General features: G+C 39.4%; 3 protein-coding genes and 1 long non-coding RNA gene across 11 annotated transcripts; 2 read left to right on the top strand and 2 right to left on the bottom strand.

The window, feature by feature from the left end:
* Window positions 1–416: 416 nt before the first annotated feature.
* Window positions 417–5,955, top strand: LOC145456202 (testis-expressed protein 36-like). Its single transcript, XM_080334291.1, has 6 exons — window positions 417–611; window positions 4,048–4,191; window positions 4,251–4,331; window positions 4,679–4,802; window positions 4,860–5,014; window positions 5,801–5,955. The coding sequence occupies exons 1-6, from the start codon at window positions 561–563 to the stop codon at window positions 5,879–5,881; spliced, it is 636 nt and encodes a 211-aa protein (XP_080190417.1). The 5' UTR covers window positions 417–560; the 3' UTR covers window positions 5,882–5,955.
* Window positions 5,879–10,773, bottom strand: LOC145456209 (ragulator complex protein LAMTOR5-like). Its single transcript, XM_080334301.1, has 2 exons — window positions 10,502–10,773; window positions 5,879–6,773 (listed from the first exon to the last, which is right to left on the bottom strand). The coding sequence occupies exons 1-2, from the start codon at window positions 10,679–10,681 to the stop codon at window positions 6,660–6,662; spliced, it is 294 nt and encodes a 97-aa protein (XP_080190427.1). The 5' UTR covers window positions 10,682–10,773; the 3' UTR covers window positions 5,879–6,659.
* LOC145456219 (uncharacterized) lies at window positions 7,934–8,662 on the top strand. Its single transcript, XR_013920527.1, has 4 exons — window positions 7,934–8,041; window positions 8,126–8,258; window positions 8,324–8,394; window positions 8,451–8,662. It is a non-coding gene; the product is annotated as an uncharacterized LOC145456219 (long non-coding RNA).
* A 954-nt stretch (window positions 10,774–11,727) lies between the features above and the next one.
* Window positions 11,728–19,039, bottom strand: LOC145456187 (nucleoside diphosphate kinase 7-like). 8 transcript variants are annotated; one of them, XM_080334260.1, is made up of 10 exons: window positions 18,788–19,039; window positions 18,258–18,328; window positions 18,154–18,189; window positions 17,599–17,709; window positions 16,823–16,989; window positions 16,207–16,368; window positions 15,783–15,990; window positions 14,909–15,079; window positions 12,860–13,036; window positions 11,728–12,034 (listed from the first exon to the last, which is right to left on the bottom strand). In XM_080334260.1, exons 2-10 carry the CDS (start codon window positions 18,258–18,260, stop codon window positions 11,894–11,896), a joined length of 1,176 nt encoding a protein of 391 aa, XP_080190386.1. In that variant the 5' UTR covers window positions 18,261–18,328; window positions 18,788–19,039; the 3' UTR covers window positions 11,728–11,893. The 8 variants fall into 8 exon arrangements, with proteins under 8 accessions (XP_080190386.1, XP_080190389.1, XP_080190387.1 ...); XM_080334263.1 differs by having other exon boundaries at window positions 18,258–18,323; XM_080334261.1 differs by having other exon boundaries at window positions 18,258–18,323; window positions 18,842–19,039.
* Between the last annotated feature and the right edge of the window lie 36 nt (window positions 19,040–19,075).

Here is a 19,075-nt window from a genome sequence, read left to right as displayed (position 1 = left end):
ATCTGTATCTGAATTAAAAGTAAATGAATGCTTTTCGCGTCAGCATATAGGCCTATACTTCTATTGATATAGTTTCATCTTTCAAATCTTCAATATCCGAAATGATAATACCGGCTAGCTCTGTGATTGTGCTTCGTATGTCATTACGCGCATCACTTTATCATCGAAATTCATTATCTATTTTGCGAGGCACTTTGCTAGCAAACAAACAATTTAGGCAACGAAGACAAAACATTACCTCCTCTATGAATGTAATAACAAAACACACCTATTGCTCCGAACAAAGGTGTGTTAAAGATTTATACCAAAGGCTACTGGCCTATAGAATAGTTCTCTCCATACTAAGCACCGCACATTGTATTTGGTTTGCGCATCGTGTTACGTTTTTACAAGCTCAGCCGTGATTCAAAATGGAATGTTTTGTTACTCGACTACACAGTGAGCACAATAGGCTAACTGGCTTCTGTAAGAGCCATCGCGCGACTAAAGTGTTCTTGAACGTAAACAGTCTGGTCAGTTGTATTTGCGAAGTAAGGTGACAGTGCTGTTATATTGAAGCAATGCCAAAGGGAAGGATTCATGCACCTTCGGTGGAGAAAGACGGAATATGGGTGAGTTTGATGAAGAAAAAAAAACGCGTTGCAAGGCCTATATCTGGGAAATATGAATAATATTAGTTAGGGATAGTAATGAAAAACCGCGAATGCGCTTCAAAGAATAGTTTTGCCCGATATACTAACCATAACTATTATACACACTATCTCTCTGGACACCACCTATCACCAATCGCGTGCAATCATTGGCTCTGATTGTGCGCAACCCTGTCTGCCAATCTGTTCAGTGTTCAATGTTAATATACTGGAGACCGTTGTCCGATGTAGCCTATGTCCCCTTTTCACCGACGCTGTTACGTCGTCAAGAACTGATTGCCTAATTTGAAATATGCAGATGTTAATTCTATTACAAGAATAAAATTCAGGCCAACGTATTCGCTGACTCTCTGTTGCGGACCCTACATCAGGGAACGTGACGTCACCTTACATAGGAGAACGCGCGCCATATGAAATACAGAATACGCTGTTAATTTTTGCAATAACCATACCCGTATAATATTGAATAATGGTTATTTCCGAATTGATATAGCGGTATTAAGTTAACACGAAGATCAGATATGACATTCATCTTGTAACCGGGAGTTATCCAAGTTATCCAAGTTATCTAGATCCCTATGTCCATGCCAAGACCAGATATATCCAAGATAATTAGTCCAACAAAGCACGCAATTACCAGTCGAATACATACCATGATAAAGATGATATGTAATATTTCATCTCAAAGGCCTCCTTCGGCTCGTTACAGTCTCATATTACATATAGTATATTGTAATTATAGGCACCGTACAATGGTCCCAACATTTGTATCCTTGATTATATCGTTGTTTCGCGGCAATTCGCATAAGACACTCATAATAGCAGGAATGGATGGACTGGACTGGAGATACAAGTTATATTGTATCATTTAGCTTTGCTAATGCTAATTAAGCGTTCGTTCGGTTTAATATCGTCGTTGCTCATTCTTAACTTCGCAATCCAGCAGTGGTCACAGCCGAGAGGGCCAAGCTTTGTCTTGACCTGCAAACGGTTGGTCTAATAAAGCATTTGATCGCAGGAATGAACTGAACACCGCGCGAAATCTTGAATGATTTTCGAAGCCCAATACTGTAGTTATAGGCCTAACGCTGATTGCTTTGTATATGGGCGAAATTTTAACCGACCCAGGTACTTTCTTCGTGAAAACCTCTATACCCAATTTATTAGGTGCAAATAATGGTCAAGCTCTAGAAATTCCCAACCTAGGGGTCGCGACCTCAATGGGGTCGTTCGCGTATTCTCTTGGGGTCGTGGATACGGAATTTAAATACTAATTACTGTTACAAGAATGTTAATTAACTGGATGCTATCGTTGCCCCATTTCTGACAATTTTGGCTCATTTTTCGAAATAAAAAAAAACGGCCTTTGAGGAATTCGAACCCGGCAAACAACGTATCGGATCAGTGGAAACGTCATTTTAAAGCGCCAACCAATATAAAGCATGATTGATGTTTAGCCACCGCTATGGAGATTAAAGTGTGGGTGCATAGAAATCAATAGCAATGGAATTTATCCTTCCGAGGAAGCGTGATCACGTAACGCCGATTCTTAGATCCCTTCATTGGTTACCCGTGAAATTTAGGTCTGAATACAAGCTTCTTCTGTACGTCTTCAAATGCATCGAGGGAAGTGCACCAGCGTATCTTCGTGAGCTAGTGACAATGGATGACAAATCCCGGAAGAGCGCTACGTTCTCAGTCACAAATGCTCTGCTTGTCAGTTCCAAGAGTCAGAACATCGGCCTACGGCGCGAGAACCTTTTCTTCCTCGGCCGCCATTCTGTGGAACAATCTTCCAATTTCTATCAGACTATGTGACTCGCTATATGTTTTCAAACGCAAAATCAAGACCGTTTTATTCACACGAGCGTTCGAACTAGAGTAGTGTTCATTCCGCCCTACAACTATGCACTTCGTCTTTTATACATATCGTTTACTTTTATATTTTATTGCCTCTTATGTACAGCGCCCTAGTGTAGTAATGACATATTGTTATATTCGGCGCTCTATAAATTATTATATTATTATTATTATTATTCCAGGAAAACTACAAGAGACGGTAGTGCTATGTGTTAACAGTATATACTATATACATACATAAATATACTCGCTCGGCGCGGACGAATTACTCTTGTGTCATTATCTGTATTTCGCGTGACGCAAAATTTCAAGTAGCACTAGTTTGCTACGTCGATTGGATATAGATTAACAAAGCGTTCGAAAACACCTGTATACGTTGCTATAGTCTTGATAGACGGAGGTTGTCGAGTTCTCAATTGCATAATTGCTATAACCGCGCATATAGTCGCCAGATTACCACATGGACCGTGAGTAGGGCTGGGAAAAATCGAGTCCCTAAGTTATTCGATTCTGAATCACGTATTACGCTTCGAGTCGAATCGAGTATCACTCGTTATGACGTCACAACAGAATGCACTATGTCGAAGTTCAAATATGTACCTTTTATGCCACCACAAAGAACATAATTCTTGTTGTATACGATTGTTGATATACAATGTTCTTTCCAATTCTCTACTAGTTGCTGACGATTACCCCTGACGAGTGTCAGTCGAAAATATTCGGGTTCATTTTAATATGAATATACTATTCAATTCTTGTTATCCGTCACATTAAATATAATTTGGTATTTTTTCGACCATACCGATTTCATTGCACTTCTTGACAATGCTGTGGGATGATCATGACTTCGGAATTGTGTTATTTCCAGTAACGTTCGTAGCTTTGTGTTATGTCTCGTATGATGCGACACAGCCAATCACCAAGGCTTCCTCAGTGGAAAATAGTATAAAAACTATATAATTCTCGTCAGTAAATTAACTTTCAGTTGCGCGGAGCGTATAATTTCAGTACTCGAAAAAATAGTCTTTTACTACTCGACTCGAATCATTAAGATTAATACTCGACATTTGTGACAAATTGTGTAAAAAAGCAATTTTTTTCAAGTTGTAAAATTATGCCAGAATTGTGTAAATACTTACCAAAAAGATGTTGTATGAGCCTACGGACAATTACCACCCGATATAGCCGACGTAAATTGATATGGGATGGTTGGAACCCTCAAAATACAGTAGTCGGTTTAACCGCAATAGTACAGATATTTTGTCAAAAGACCTATATTTACCCTGTATTTTCAATTGTCAATGTCAATCCCCTATGACATCACAATTAAATATTCGTGACACCATGGCTCAAAGAAAACAAAAAAAACAGGACGTTGTTATAAACATGTTTGTTTTGAATTGATTTTTGTTTTAAATGCAACCCTAGTTGGGAGCCCCCGCTCTAGAAACATTGGACGTCATTGGATTTACTGTGTGAACTGGACGAAATGAATATTTCACTATTATGATTTTTAACTTTTGATTCATGCTTTCAGTTTCACCACCCGTCCTGCCAAATTAACGTAGATGGCAGTAAAACGAGAACTACAACACAAATCATGCTTGAAGACGTGTACAATACAAAGGCACATATTATGAGTACGGCCAGATGCCCGGTAAATCATATAATGCGAGAACAGGTACATTGGTAGTCGCATCATCTCTTGAAGCACCTTTCCTCACTAACGAACTTTTACAGGACAACTATATCGATGGTAACCCGTTTTCGCTTCACGACAATCGCCATACGATCCAGCACGAAGGGGAGTATTTATTGCAAGTAAGGCCAAGATAGATTCAGTGTAATTTCTATAAAATGTTTCACAGTTTGCGAACGAGATTCTACGGCCTTTTTTCTGGCTACGCCGTTAATAAGAACCTTCAATTCGGAGGTTCACACACAGAACACGAACGTCACATCACACTATCCCTAGTATCGAGCGTATTTATTATTCTCGTTGATAAATCAACTCTTACTATAGCACGGACTGGAGTGTATAATTCAGTAATTGATAAATCATCTTCTCACTATTCGACTCATCATTTGAAATAATACTCGATTCAGATTTGAGTAGACCTACTCAAATCCTTGTGCCCCCCCGGATAATGCTTTCCTCTTGCGAACAGGGACTTGGAAGGAAGAAAGCAACCCAAGAACTCAGTCAGCACAAGTCAGACAACTTGACCGAATGGAGAGTACCTGGCGAACGCCAATCCAGTTACAGCATATACAGAGGAGATTATGCAGGAGGTATATCCTTTGACAGCTTATACGAACGATAATATACGAATATTTCTCCATCGTCAGATCCAACCGAAGACCCACCGCGGCACAGGCGTTTTCCAAAAGTATACTCAGTCCCGGAAGAAGGCATCATTAGTATCGAACCGAACGTTACAAGATGGTTGGACGACAGTGAAGAACGAGATGTCGTGGATGTCCAAGTACTGGCCGACTCACAGGTAAAAGGCGCAAATTCGTTTGATCAGTGTCGGCAATTCATGCCTAATTCTACTAAATCCATTATGGTGGCTGGGTCCAGATAGAATTATATCCATCAAATAAGCAAGTTGCGTGGTTTGCACGTAAACACCCACTGGTGGTCGCCTGGTAATGAAGTACTTTTACGGAGTATCAGTTTATTAGTACTTTCATCATCTCAAAACACCACAAGACTGCGATACAACGAGAAGATGTCGAAACAACTTGGAGTAGTACTTGAAATGAGACACCCACCTGGGCCTAGGCGATGTTAATAGCCTACTACTCAAGTAGGTTTTTCACCTACTTTCACTTCAGTGCTTGTAGTTTTAGACCTCTCCCACTATGTGTTTTCGACAAAGCTACTTAATTTTGATTTTGTGACGTACTAAGTAGTTTTACTCACCTGTATGATTGAAATTGTCATAGCAACTGGCCAAAACAGACCCTTGTTCCACAGTAACTGGTATTATTTTTGAAAATTGTACCTGTCTGTAATGTCATTAACCATGTTGCATTAACAGCGAACGTGCATGCTGCAATTTCTAAGTGACCCACTCAGATTAACTACTTACAATCCAAGTAATTTTGTCAAGTCTTGGAAATCAATACTACTAAAATTGCATTAGAGTAGAAATTCACATTTCTTCTACATCTATTTCAGGACCGCTGATTGCTAATTTGAGCTTCGACCACCTGTCCTTACACCATACTCATACTAGCTCGTCTGCTATGTGATGGCAACCTAGTTCATTTTTCTTTTGCAGGAACCTTACCCGAAACACAATCCATGGAAATACTCATATCACCGACACAGTTTTGCGATTAAAGACGAAAAAAAGAAATGAATTCAAATTTATATTTATTCATATTCAATAGGATATTTTATGTTACCAAATATAATTCTATATGTCATAATGTACGCAGCGCGAAAAAGTGTAGTTGACCAGGTATAGTATCAGCAGATCAATCATGATGCTTATTTAAGGGGAACAGTACTGCTCCCAAGGCTTGACCAAGCCGATGTCACATCACAACCGAGCAGTCTGATGACCAACTACCAGATTTACATCTATAATGCCACAAATCTTATAACATCGCAATATTCAAACACTGACTAATCCACAACTTGCAACACAAATATTGTTCAAAAGCGAGTATTATTCATTGCGCCACAATTTCCATTAACATACAATGATAGACATGAGCTGACACAAAATACATTAGGCTACTACCGTAGCTATGTTGGGATGGGATGTAAAACATGATACGGTACTTATCCAAGTTTCTGGTCAACCTATAATAGCCAACACATAGTTTTATGCAGGTTCTGAATAAGTTTTCAAGAATTATAGATGACTAGCAAGATTATCAATAGTTAATATTGAAGGGAAGAACAATTGTTAGAGACAATAACTCCGAAACGATGGGTTGTCTTTCGGCGTAAACATGCCACGGCACAAAATAATCTAGTTTGAATTGCGCTATGCTGGCAGCATCAGTAAATGAGATCAATAACCAGTACGAGTAAATGGAATACAGATCAGCATACTTATTCACAAGAACGTTCAATCCAGTTCTTAGTACCAGGTCTTCAAAAGGCCTTAGGCCCTACGCGTGTCACAATCAAGTCTTTGTCTTGCGGTTTAACAAAACACCGGAAAAGACGTTATCTGTCGGTTTGATCATGAGAGATAACGGTTTACCCTCGTTTGTGTCCAAGACAATTGTTGGTAGATTCTAAAAAATAACAATTTTTTGTTGATATTCATTGGTCAATGCACGCAAAATAAAAAGTCAAAAAACATCAGTACAGTGTTGATTAATTTTGGAGAATGATTTTTAAATTTTCAAACTAGATCTGTGAATCTCTGAAAGCATTCTCGAAATAAAAGCTATAAGTGTAGGGGAGATAGCAAGTTTGTAAAAATAATATATATATCAGATAAATATTGAAGAGTTGTTATGTCTGGCACTCCTTATCACCATTAAATACACACTCACCAAAAGTAAGCTATTTGCTTTAGAAAAGCACAAGGAATACAGGGATACATGGCATGGCTGACTAAGTTATCTGAGGAGGGTTGGTGCTCTCACTTTACAAATGGGAAAAAAAGTTTACAAATGGGTAAGGATTTACTTTACAAATGGGCAAGAAAGTTTACAAATGGGTAAGGATTTACTTTGCAAATGGGCAAGAAGTTTGCAAATGGGTAAGGATTGATTTCACTTTGCAAATGGCTAAGAACGGTCAAAAATCACGACAGGGTCCAGATCCAGATGGGTCCTCTCCCGCAAATTCGGCGAAATCCAAATCCAAATAAAAAAATCTAGATCTTCATCCAAAACGGACGTCAGTTAGTTCGTGCTACCATGTGACCCCCATCGCCAGATTCACCACCACTAATTCGGATAAATCCAAATCCAGATTTAGTTGGTGCGCTGTCAAAACTCACGACATGGTGGGGTCGTCAGCCCCCCCAGTTGAGCAAGGCCCAGATGAGGCCTCCCTCCACACATTCGGCGAAATCCAAATTCGAAAATGTGACCCCCGCATCCCCCATCACCACTACCACCAATTTTGATAAATCCAAATCCAGAAGTAGTTGGTGCGGTCAGCCCCCCAGTCGAGCAAGACCCAAATGAGTCCGCCTCCCACAAATTCGGCGAAATCCGATCGTGGATCAGTATGGATTTTCGGGTTCGGGATTTGGTCAAATAGACGAGGGGTCACCGTATTTCTGGGGGATGAGGGTCATTTTGGGTAGTGCCCAAGTTTGCGGTGCGGGGGGTGGGTGACCACTCGCCTATTTGACCAAATCCCGAACCCGAAAATCCATACTTTCATCAGAGTACACCCGCTCCCGCACTGATTTTCTCTGAAGTTGCAAATGGGCAGGAAATTCCAACGAACATTTTCTTCAAGAAGATATGTGAAATCGACAAGACAAATAACAAGACCGGAAGTTCAGCAAGATGGTTTTAATTGTGGCGTACTTGTGTTAAAGGTTTGTGATGTCTATATATGACTTCGCGTGGCAAGTTTGCCGCCACGATAAAGTTGGTGAATTATTGAAATCGGTGTAACTTAGGCTGCTGGAGTGTATTGTAAAGATGGCGGAGCATCGATTCCTGCGGCAGGTATAGAGTTCGGCTTCAACCATTCGACGCATGCTTGTGTCGGGTACAGGAAGGAATTCGGACAAACTCTGCTCGACGAAACAAGTAAAGATATATCTACAAGCTTTATTGGCTGCTACGGTATAATCAGTAAACCACTATCTCTACAGACGAGAAAGAGTTGTCTGATTATTGTGTGAAATGCTACTCTAAGACATCACCAGGAGACAGCACACAATGGGTATTAAGTGATAGACTCCATTTTGTTACGCAACGTAATTCAAGTCGTTTTTCCAGGTCGAATGTAACAATTGCAAAAGATGGACCCACACGGATTGTTCTCCTGGGCAATTTGCACCGGAAGGATCTTTTTATTGCGACTATTGCCACGATGTGTGCTAGGCCTATTCGTTCCTCCTACAATGAATATATATTCGATGATTGGTGTAAGTTTAGTAATGGAAATTTCTTTGAATAAAATTGAACGCTGAAGACATGTTCACCAACTATATGTGGATTTGTATTTATCCGGAATGGTGGTGGTGATGGGGGGGTCTAGCAACACTAACCGATGTCAGTTTTGGATGTAGATCTGCATGTTTTTAATTTGGATTTGGATTTCGCCGAATTTGAGGGGAGAGGCCATCCTGTCGTGTTTTTTACCGTTCTTGGCCATTTGCAATGTGAAATCAATCCTTGCCCATTTGCAAAGTAACCTTGGCCATTTGCAAAGTAAATCCTTACCCATTTGTACACTTTCTTGCCCATTTGCAAAGTAAATCCGTACCCATTTGTAAACTTTCTTGTCCATTTGCAAACTTTCTTGCCCATTTGCAAAGTAAATTCTTGCCCATTTGCAAACTTTCTTGCCCATTTGCAAAGTAAATCCTTGCCTATTTGCAAACTTTCTTGCCCATTTGCAAAGTAAATTCTTGCCCATTTGCAAACTTTCTTGCCCATTTGCAAAGTAAATCCTTACCCATTTGTAAACTTTCTTGCCCATTTGCAAAGTAAATCCTTACCCATTTGTAAACTTTCTTGCCCATTTGCAAAGTAAATCCTTACCCATTTGTAAACTTTCTTGCCCATTTGCAAAGTAAATCCTTACCCATTTGTAAACTTTCTTTCCCATTTGCAAAGTAAATCATTACCCATTTGCAAACTTTCTTGTCCATTTGCAAAGTAAATCCTTGCCCATTTGAAAACTTTCTTTCCCATTTGCAGAGTAAATTCTTGCCCATTTGCAAACTTTCTTGCCCATTTGCAAAGTAAATCCTTGCCCATTTGAAAACTTTCTTGCCCATTTGCAAAGTAAATCCTTGCCCATTTGCAAACTTTCTTGCCCATTTGCAAAGTAAATCCTTGCCTATTTGAAGAGTAAACACTTGCCCATTTGAAAAGTAAATGCTTGCCCATTTGCAAAGTAAATCCTTCGCATTTGAAAAATTTCCTGCCCAATTGCAACTTCAGAGAAAATCAGTGCGGGAGGGGGTGTCGATCAGTGCGGGAGGGGTGTCGCCGTATTTTTTGGGGATGAGGGTCCTCTTGGCTAGTGTCCAAGTATGGGGGGGGGCGCTGACCCCACATTGTCGTGAGTTTTGACCACGATCGGATTTCGCCGAATTTGTGGGAGGCGGACTCATCTGGGTCTTGCTCGACTGGGGGGCTGACCGCACCAACTAATTCTGGATTTGGATTTATCAAAATTGGTGGTGGTGATGGGGGATGCGGGGGTCGCATTTTCGAATTTGGATTTCGCCGAATGTGTGGAGGGAGGCCTCATCTGGGCCTTGCTCAACTGGGGGGGGGGGCTGACGACCCCACCATGTCGTGAGTTTTGACAGCGCACCAACTAAATCTGGATTTGGATTTATCCGAATTAGTGGTGGTGAATCTGGCGATGGGGGTCACATGGTAGCACGAACTAACTGACGTCCGTTTTGGATGAAGATCTAGATTTTTTTATTTGGATTTGGATTTCGCCGAATTTGCGGGAGAGGACCCATCTGGATCTGGACCCTGTCGCGATTTTTGACCGTTCTTAGCCATTTGCAAAGTGAAATCAATCCTTACCCATTTGCAAACTTCTTGCCCATTTGCAAAGTAAATCCTTACCCATTTGTAAACTTTCTTGCCCATTTGTAAAGTAAATCCTTACCCATTTGTAAACTTTTTTTCCCATTTGTAAAGCGAGAGCACCAACCCTATCGAGTTATCTTGCCGGGATCAGGCTATAGCTAGATAGAGGTTACTCAGGACAATTACGGCTGAATTTGAAGGTACCATATAGCTTATAAATGCACAGAATATCTACAAGTTTACTAAGTATCACTGTAAACAACACTTACCGAGGTATTATTCGCTAGTTTATATGACTTCTGACATAATTCGGCGACATATCCACTTTGAGAAGATTCAATTATACCCCGCGAAGCGACACATAATCCTTTTGCGTCTGCCGCAATAACGCCGACAACATCTGGCCGTTCCATGATCTCATCCATTTGCAGTTCCAGAGGAGTCTCCATTTCAAGAAATAATCATCAAACTAGAGTAACGAAAGCTCGCTTTAGTATGCTTGTCAGTTGTCACGGGACGTGCGCTTTGCAGTTGCATAAATGAGATTGATAGCTAACTTCGTTACTTTAAATATTCAACGAGAACGCTGAACTGGCGGACAGAATGATGTAGAAACTGTTTATGAAACCGGAATATTACCGCATAAGGACGGTAAATTGATTCGAGAGTTGCAAATTTTAATGAATTCTTAATTATTTTTTTCTAAATAACCAATAAAACACAAATTCAGATAATTACTCCCCGGTTTCTATCAACTACTGTCGGAGACGATAATGCAATTGGCATAGTAATCTCTGGGCTTTCAGAGCTACCTTTGAAATATTCAGGTACTTCATCTTTACCGCCAGCATGCGGTTGGAAATTGGTAATGTCTTCTCTCACGTTGTGTTAACGAAAGAAGCTGTATGACTTTTCAGTTTGTTATTAAAAACGCTTATTATAAAAGCTGAAACTATTATGCATTAAGATTACTCTCTGATATTACTGTGCTTGATTGCAGGCACAGCCCAAAGGCTATGATGCAGGTTTGGATAAAACATTCAGATTGTTCATGACGACCGTAGTTCGTCATTCGTCTATTTTAAATTGGACGGCGACGACGTTTTGGTTGCAAAATGTAATTTAATTGTTTCACAACCAAATAGAATAATGTAATTTCGAAACATGCCCAATTGCGCATCGGCGTTCCACACATCAGAATGAGAATAGTAGTTTCAGTGGGTTCGTGTCGAGTAGGAGTTAAACCCGGTCTCAAAACACGAGACGACAAGCGTCATGTAGCGATTCACCCGTTGAGACGCCAAACGCCACGCAGATACTTTGGATGGAGTAAATCCTGTTGTTTGACTAGACTAGATAGGATAACGGTCGGTTTTCAATATGAATTGAATATACTATTCAACTGCATATTGAAGCTCTGGACAACGCAACACATCCTGCATACCCGACATTCTGTGCACTCGCTATTCAGTCGATCACGAAGTACGATGAAAGATTTGCCTCGCAGTCATTGTATTCACTGTCTACGCATGCTGTATTGTCTCGAAACGTTAAAATAAAGATTTCTAAGTACGAATTCACGGAGAGAAGTGCAGCGAAACCCGCGGAGGGGCTCGACAGCAAAGACAAACATCTCAATTAGAAAAAGGCGTCGAGCGCGATCAGTTGCTCAAAATACGGAAAAAATATTCGGCCTCGAGAACGCCGTCTTCCGGTAAATCCGTGCAGTGTACCGCGTTCTGAATTTTGTCTTTTCCAAACATGGCCCGGAGAGTCTTTGGACGGAGATGTCGGGCGATTTCCTATACAAAACATCACGTCATAAGGAAAGATTATTACGGCAAACTATTAACAGCAAGTTTATCGCGTGATCACAATATTCAAGAATATGATTTCGGCAAAATGATAAATTAGGCTAACCAAGATTTTGTTTTGAAGCTGGCAAGACATATTTCAATTGTTCTCTTATTATTTCGGCTATATATCATAAAGATGATACTGTCACCCAGAAATAACGGGCAGTAAAATAAAAGTAAACATACCGATCCGATGGCAAAAGCCATTATTAACGCATTAATAACAATCGAGCAGCCATGACAGGTTGAAGTTTAGAGCCACTAATTTTCGGCTAAGTGGATATCAATACCAGATGCGCTTTTCGCAGTTTGCGTTCGCATTCAAGTAGAATTGTTTAAATTTCGACTCAATTACAAGTGGAAGTGACTATTTTCAAGACATGTCATAACTACTTCAAGTGCAACTAGGAAGTCCTCAAGTAAGCAGTGTCAACAAGTGGATTAGGGATTTGAAATGATAGTATTTACGATCGGTAGTTCCATAATTGATAAAATTGAGGAATTAGCCACTGTAAATACTATTTTTTTCAAATGTAAAATTCTGTACTTCTATAACTTCTCTTCTACTGGTTGGAATTGAGCCAAATTTGTTATGCATCGTTATTTTTTTAGACAGCTTACCAGTTTTACCGAATAGCCAGTAACATTTGAAGAGAAAAGTTTTTTTTTTAACAAGTCAGATCTGCATGCGTGTAAATTGACGAAACAAATTCTGACACCAGAAACGATTCTACAACTACATTTCGAACCTCCCTGACAACATATACTCACGGGATCTGACGGTCCGCATAATTCCCTAAATTGAGCCGTGGTGTCGCCGCCTTTGCCGGTGATCTCCAGAGCGATGCAGGGGCCGCTGCATATTTCCGTGACCATGTTGGGGTATTCGTTGACGACGCCTTTGTAGATCTCGTAGAATTCTTCGCCGTTAGCAGTTTCAACGTTGAACTGTTAAGAATTTTACGGAGTCGGTGAGCGTGACGATGAGTACCAGAAGATAGAATGAGCACAAGACGTGGTCAGTACCCAGAGGTGGTCAAAGTAGCCAAGAAAGCTACTCAAGTAGAAGTAGAAGTAGCGACGAAAAAATCTACTCAAGTACAAGTAGAAGTACTTCTTCCATAAGCACCCTAAAACTACTTGAAGTAGAAGTAGAATTTACTGACTTTAAAAGTACTCAAGTAAGTAAGTAGTTGTGAAAGGTGACGAGCTTGATTCATATTTATGCATAGCAGCAGGTATCCAATTTTCGATAGCATAAGCATCCGTCCACATCATGGGAAGAAATGATAGGATTGATATGGAAATGCGATACTTATCCTCTGTTTTCTCGAACAGCACGTTTTAGAAAATAGCATGGTATGGCGCCATCCCCCATATTATAAAGTCCGTAGTTTAGTCGGAGAGCAATACGGAGAAGTTGTATAGGATACGGTGTAAACACTTTGCGCGATTAGTAAACGATAATAAAAAATATGGTGGACCGTAAAAATGCGATATTGTGTAGCTCTATTTCCGGAAATTAAAGGCATTAGTACACTTGCTTTTATACTTCAGCATGTATGTTATCCAGACAAAATAACTGATTTTAATTATAACTCAAAGTATATGGTACTGGGAATTGAAAATGAAACATAAATATTACTTCTAAAAGCGGAACACGTTTTTCATGCCTTTGGTCCAGAAAGTTTCAAAGGTGGTATGCTGAATCAGCTCTAAAACTAACAAAAAATGTTAGAGTCCACTTTGCCAGGTTAGGACGCGCCATGGACATGCTAGATTACGATATGATAAGTAAATGCTACATTGCAAAACATCAGTTTCAAACGTTTTGATGATCCATATATACCGTAATGAATTATTTCATATGGGCGAAGGGGGACAATGTGGTGTGAACGCAGGGATATCTAGATAACTAATTCTAGATATCCCTGTGTGAACGGAACCACGCCAACCCGCTATCTAAATTATATTCATCGATACTTCCGTGAAATCATACTGGTAACTCCGTAGTCACTGCGCGCGACGCGCGACGAAAATTCTGTGCTTTACTCAATTCTTATGAAAATTAAATGTTGATACTCCGCGAAAACTGCCCCGAAATTCCTCAGGCTGTCTTCCTGATTGAATGATTGAACTACTTCTACTTGACAAACTGAAAATAGCGAGAAGTAAGTAAGTAGATCACAAAATATTACGAAGTAGAAGTAGAAGTAGCGAAAATCAGATCTACTTGAGTAAGTACCAGAAGTAGAGGATAACTACTTGAGTACTTCGAAAAAGTAGAAGTACTTCGTTACTGACCACCTCTGTCAGTACCTAAGTACTTCTACTTTTTCAAGTAGGCTACTTCAAGTAGATTTTGCCAGGGTTGTAACCAAGTCACAAGTCAATCTCACTTTTATAGTTTTGACTCGAGTCATTTTCAATTCACCACCAAGTCAAGTACAAGTCAGTCAGTAGAGGATCGAGTACGAGTCATATTGTCGTGACTTGAGTCCGAGTTCAAGACATTATGTTCACTGTTCAGTTTTGAGTTCAATCCGGTTCAACCCACTTTTTTCAAGTCTGCTCCAGTGATATAGAATGGCTCGTATTCATAACATAGTAATTTTCTTCAGTCTTAACAGTTTCTGGCCCTATTTTCCAAGTATCAGGACTGATAGACGAAATAAGAATCATGTGATAACTTTACTATTCTACGAAGTTACAATGAAAGATCTGTCTTGGCCGTCCTAGTCTCGAGTACAAGTCGAGTCAATACAGCCCGACTCGAGCCATTACAGCCCTGCCGTTGAGTTTCCCTTTCCATACACTTACCATTTCCATGGCGGATATCTGAAATCCCGCGTTTTGAATAGCCTCGATGATGTCACCTTCGATACCGTTACGAACAGCGTGGGGCTTGATAATGCAGCACGTGCAATCCGTTAAGTGCGAAGTGACGTCGAACCCACCCGATCCCGATGGCGGGAAAAAGAAGTCCAACTCCTGAAACAGAGCAAAGAAAACATTCGTCAAAGTTGCTGTTTTTAAGCAGCCTGTGAATATAATATTACACGGTCCATAATCTTTACGATCTGCCGATAAAAATAGCTGGAACCTAACATATGAAGTCAGCCAAATGCACATAACAATTACAATAACCTACACTTGATAAAATAATGGTAATCATTTGAGTTGACTGCATCTATTCTCCTTCTTGGAGGTGCAATTGAATAATACACTGATATTGAAATGAACTCGAATATGTTCGGCTGAAACTCCTAAGGGGTAATCGTCAGCAACTAGTATAGATTTCAAAATGAAGTTGTATATCCACATTCGTATCCCCAGTGACGTCATATTTGCTGACACAATAGTTGTTACACAAAGTTCTTTTGAAATCTCTACTAGACGCTGTATTCACCCCTGACGAGTGACAGCCGAAAATATTCGGGTTTATTTCAATATGAATATATTACTCAGTAATCATATCAAGTCACAATCATAGTTTGAATTCTTACTTTATTCACCTCTTAGCATATTTCCAAACTTTTTGAAATAATTCTGTTTTTGTTAATATGATATATTTTCACTTTATGAGTGAAAAGCTTAGATGAGTGTATGTAATAAACTACCATGAACACTTCATTTTGTGTTACCGTATTTTATAATTCTACACCATACCACAAATCATACTCATGTAACCTACCCTGTTGGCAGATTGCTCGCTGTCCGATCCATGTGCGGCGTTGCTGGTAGTATCGGTGCCAAATCGAGCCCGTATACTGTTAGGGTCGGTTTCCCTGGCCTTTTGTGAATCAGTAGGTCCAAGCAGATTTCTCCACTTACTAATCACTCCAGTGCCCATCAACTCCATGGCTATCACCGGGCCGCTGGACATGTATTCCAGCAATGTGCTGTAAAGGATTAGATAGCGACGTGAAATTATCTTTTAGAGATACAGTACTTCGTTACTTTTCACTGTGTACCGGTACCGTGTAACGTTCATACTGACTGCATTCATTAGAATGCTAAATAAAATAAAGGGTGTGAATCTTTCGCACAACATAATTGGATAGTATACTGATCAAGTAATTATAGACAATAATATGATTGTAACAAGGAAGATTTACTTGAAAAACGGCTTCGATCTGTGTTCTTCGTAGAATTCCGCGACTTTTTTCCTCGACAATTTCAACATCTTCACCTTGCACGGTTTTATGTCGTTTTTGTTTAATATGTTGAAGAAAACGCCAACCTTGCCGATGGCTTCCGGTTTGATAATAGCCAGAGTTCTGAATCCGATAAATAGGGAAATTTAATGGACTCATACCTCGTATCAAAATCTGTATTAAATAGTACGGTATTAGAATGGGTTGTAACACATTCAGCAGAGCAGTAGCGAAATTATTTACCACTTTCAAAAAGCTATGGCGGTTTGAGATATAATGAATATTGCTAGATTTACACGAATAATAAATAGGTATAGTAATTGCGAGATAATGCTGCAGCGAAGAATTCATCTTGGGTCAGCGGAAAATGCTCAGATGGACAAATTATAAAAACACATTTTTGCTCTATCGTGTTGATTATAGAATGAATGCATGTTGCACACATTTGAGGCAGTGCTGTGCGGTGACTACTTTAAACGGTGATTCCACCACTGTATGCAATATACATAACGTAAATCCATACCTGACACAAATGTTTCTACACGATAAAAATAACAGCACTTGGAAAGACACCTACTTTTCATTTTTCATTCCGACCTTTCCTTCCGTGAATTTGTCTCCAAAGTCGACGAAAGTCAGTTGCCGAGAGTAAACGTGAATTTTGCTACCGATAAACATATCTTCCAGTCTCACTGTGTCTGACTTGGTACGGGCCAGGAATTTTCGGCGGTTCTTGATGTCAAACTAGGCGTAAGGCAAAATCGATTAGTCCTCTGTAACGTGGATTTGGTTGGGAAATGTGCAGAACCGACATTTCATTGTAATTTCAAAGAATAGTAAAGTAAAGTTACCACACTATTGGTATTTTGCCTATTGGTACTGGTATTTAAAAATGCAATCAGAGTTGTAAAAAGTGGGTTTAACACGGCTTAAACTCAAACTGAACAGTCAACACAATGACTTGGACTCGGAATTGAGTCATAACACTGTGACTCGAACTCCATCCTCTGCTCACCGACTTGGACTTGACTCGGTGATGAATTGAAAATGACTCGACTTGACTCGAGTCAAAACTATAAAAGTGAGATGGACTTGTGACTTGGTTACAACCCTGGCAAATATTTCCGAAAACTACTTTCCAAATCATCGAATCCAAATCATAAAAAGTAGGTAGATTTTCTTCAAAAACTGAAAATAGTGCTAAAACATAACCACTTGACTACATAACACAAGTAGGCATAAACCCGCAACTAGAGGAATCCAAAATAAAGAAGTAGCCTACGGTACTTTATTACTGTCCACCTATCGAAATACATACGACTATAATTTTTCTGCAACACAAAGCCAAATTACCATTTCAATGCTGTTGTCCTTTGGATAAAATAGGAATTGATAGCGGCGTATCAGGGCTGCTTGTGGATCGTACCACTCCGCAATGAAGGCGTATCTTTCATCTTGAGCGGTCTGCAATCATGATCTCTGAATTAGCTTCAAAGACTACAAGGTTAACATTTGGATCACAAGGTACACGCAGTAAATACAAATGTATGCACTCGTATTATAAAACATTGAGAGTATCATGATTGTAACAATGTATGTGAGGATTTTTGTTATTGAAACAGCTTTTGGTAGCGATATCAATATAATGTCATACTTGCTTCACCAGAGAGTGTGATAACTCACTGAAAACAATTCCATGTACACAATATTGTTTTTCGATGTTGCAAAATAATTTTGCAGCAAAATTTGGCTTGTAGGTTAAACAGTAATTTATTTGAAACAATTTGTCAATCACAAAACCAGTGCATACGTAACATGATTGCTAATATTCAATACACTCAATTGCAAAGCTACCTCATAATCTACATTCAGAAGTTTTAATCCAGAAATGTTTTACAAATGACTTACCGAAGGTTCAATGTAGTCCTGAGCATAACCTGGAAACTATAGCACAAAAAAGAAAGCTCTTATGCTGTTCTGCAAAAAATACTAATGAAGACTTTGGAACTCACCATTTTGAACAGTTTTCTTCTTGAGCTTCCGTACGGAATATGGCGCGGAAGGATGACACAATGCTACTGTACTGAAAATAACAATATGGTTTTTATTGCTATATTGACCCAAATCTATGTAAGACGATACTAGTCGATGAAATATGGCTAATTAAAGGTGAATTTTATCGCTTATGAAAGAATTAAAATATTGAACAAGTTAGAAACTGATTGGTATGGTACTGTGATTTAGGCTACATCGCTTGTCCTTTTAGCATCTATGACTTTTAATCTAGTGTATATGCCTCTTATTTACATGCTTTAAGCCAAGGTCGTTATCTTATTAAAATGCTATCTCAAGACGCTTCGACACCCTTCTATCTTTTCAATATATCGCAATGATAAGGTGTTTTAAACTGATCATATTTCAGCAAATTATTAAAGAAAACAGCATGCAGTATCGCAGTATCCTATTCGGTACTATTAGAAAATAACCATTTGTAGATGCAATTTTCATACTAATAGACGTAGCAGTCATAACTGCAGATTACCTTCGATGCTGTTTTTATTTCTGAGTTCTTCAGAAAATATTCCAACCCAAAAACAAACCTGGAATCTTGTTTCGAATTCCGCTGGCGGGTGCTAGAAAGAGTTGCCGTGGAAACGAGTAACAGACGGTTACGCTCCACTAATATACGTAAATAGTCAAATCGTATATTTTCGAAGGTAACGATTGAAAAATACAAACAAAATACGGGAAATAAGTTAAAGAAAGTTATAACATTTTGATATTCAAACTATTTGCTTTTGATATCAGAATATTTGCTGCATTTAGCTGT

The sequence above is a fragment of the Botryllus schlosseri genome, chromosome 14, assembly GCF_051294905.1.
Source record: "Botryllus schlosseri isolate E-star chromosome 14, Bs_hap1, whole genome shotgun sequence".
Classification (NCBI taxonomy): Eukaryota; Metazoa; Chordata; class Ascidiacea; order Stolidobranchia; family Styelidae; genus Botryllus; species Botryllus schlosseri.
The sequence above is the reverse complement of the archived record's forward strand: the minus strand, read 5'-3'. Positions and strand labels throughout refer to the sequence as shown.

Coding starts and splice junctions, on each gene's coding strand:
- LOC145456202 (XM_080334291.1), top strand. CDS start 561: ATGCCAAAGGGAAGGATTCATGCACCTTCGGTGGAGAAAGACGGAATA. Junction 612..4,047: donor TGGAGAAAGACGGAATATGG/GTGAGTTTGATG, acceptor TCATGCTTTCAG/TTTCACCACCCGTCCTGCCA. Junction 5,015..5,800: donor AAGTACTGGCCGACTCACAG/GTAAAAGGCGCA, acceptor TTTCTTTTGCAG/GAACCTTACCCGAAACACAA.
- LOC145456209 (XM_080334301.1), bottom strand. CDS start 10,681: ATGGAGACTCCTCTGGAACTGCAAATGGATGAGATCATGGAACGGCCA. Junction 6,774..10,501: donor AACTAGCGAATAATACCTCG/GTAAGTGTTGTT, acceptor GTTATTTTTTAG/AATCTACCAACAATTGTCTT.
- LOC145456187 (XM_080334260.1), bottom strand. Junction 16,369..16,822: donor GTCGGAATGAAAAATGAAAA/GTAGGTGTCTTT, acceptor TATCGGATTCAG/AACTCTGGCTATTATCAAAC. Junction 13,037..14,908: donor AGATATCCGCCATGGAAATG/GTAAGTGTATGG, acceptor AATTCTTAACAG/TTCAACGTTGAAACTGCTAA.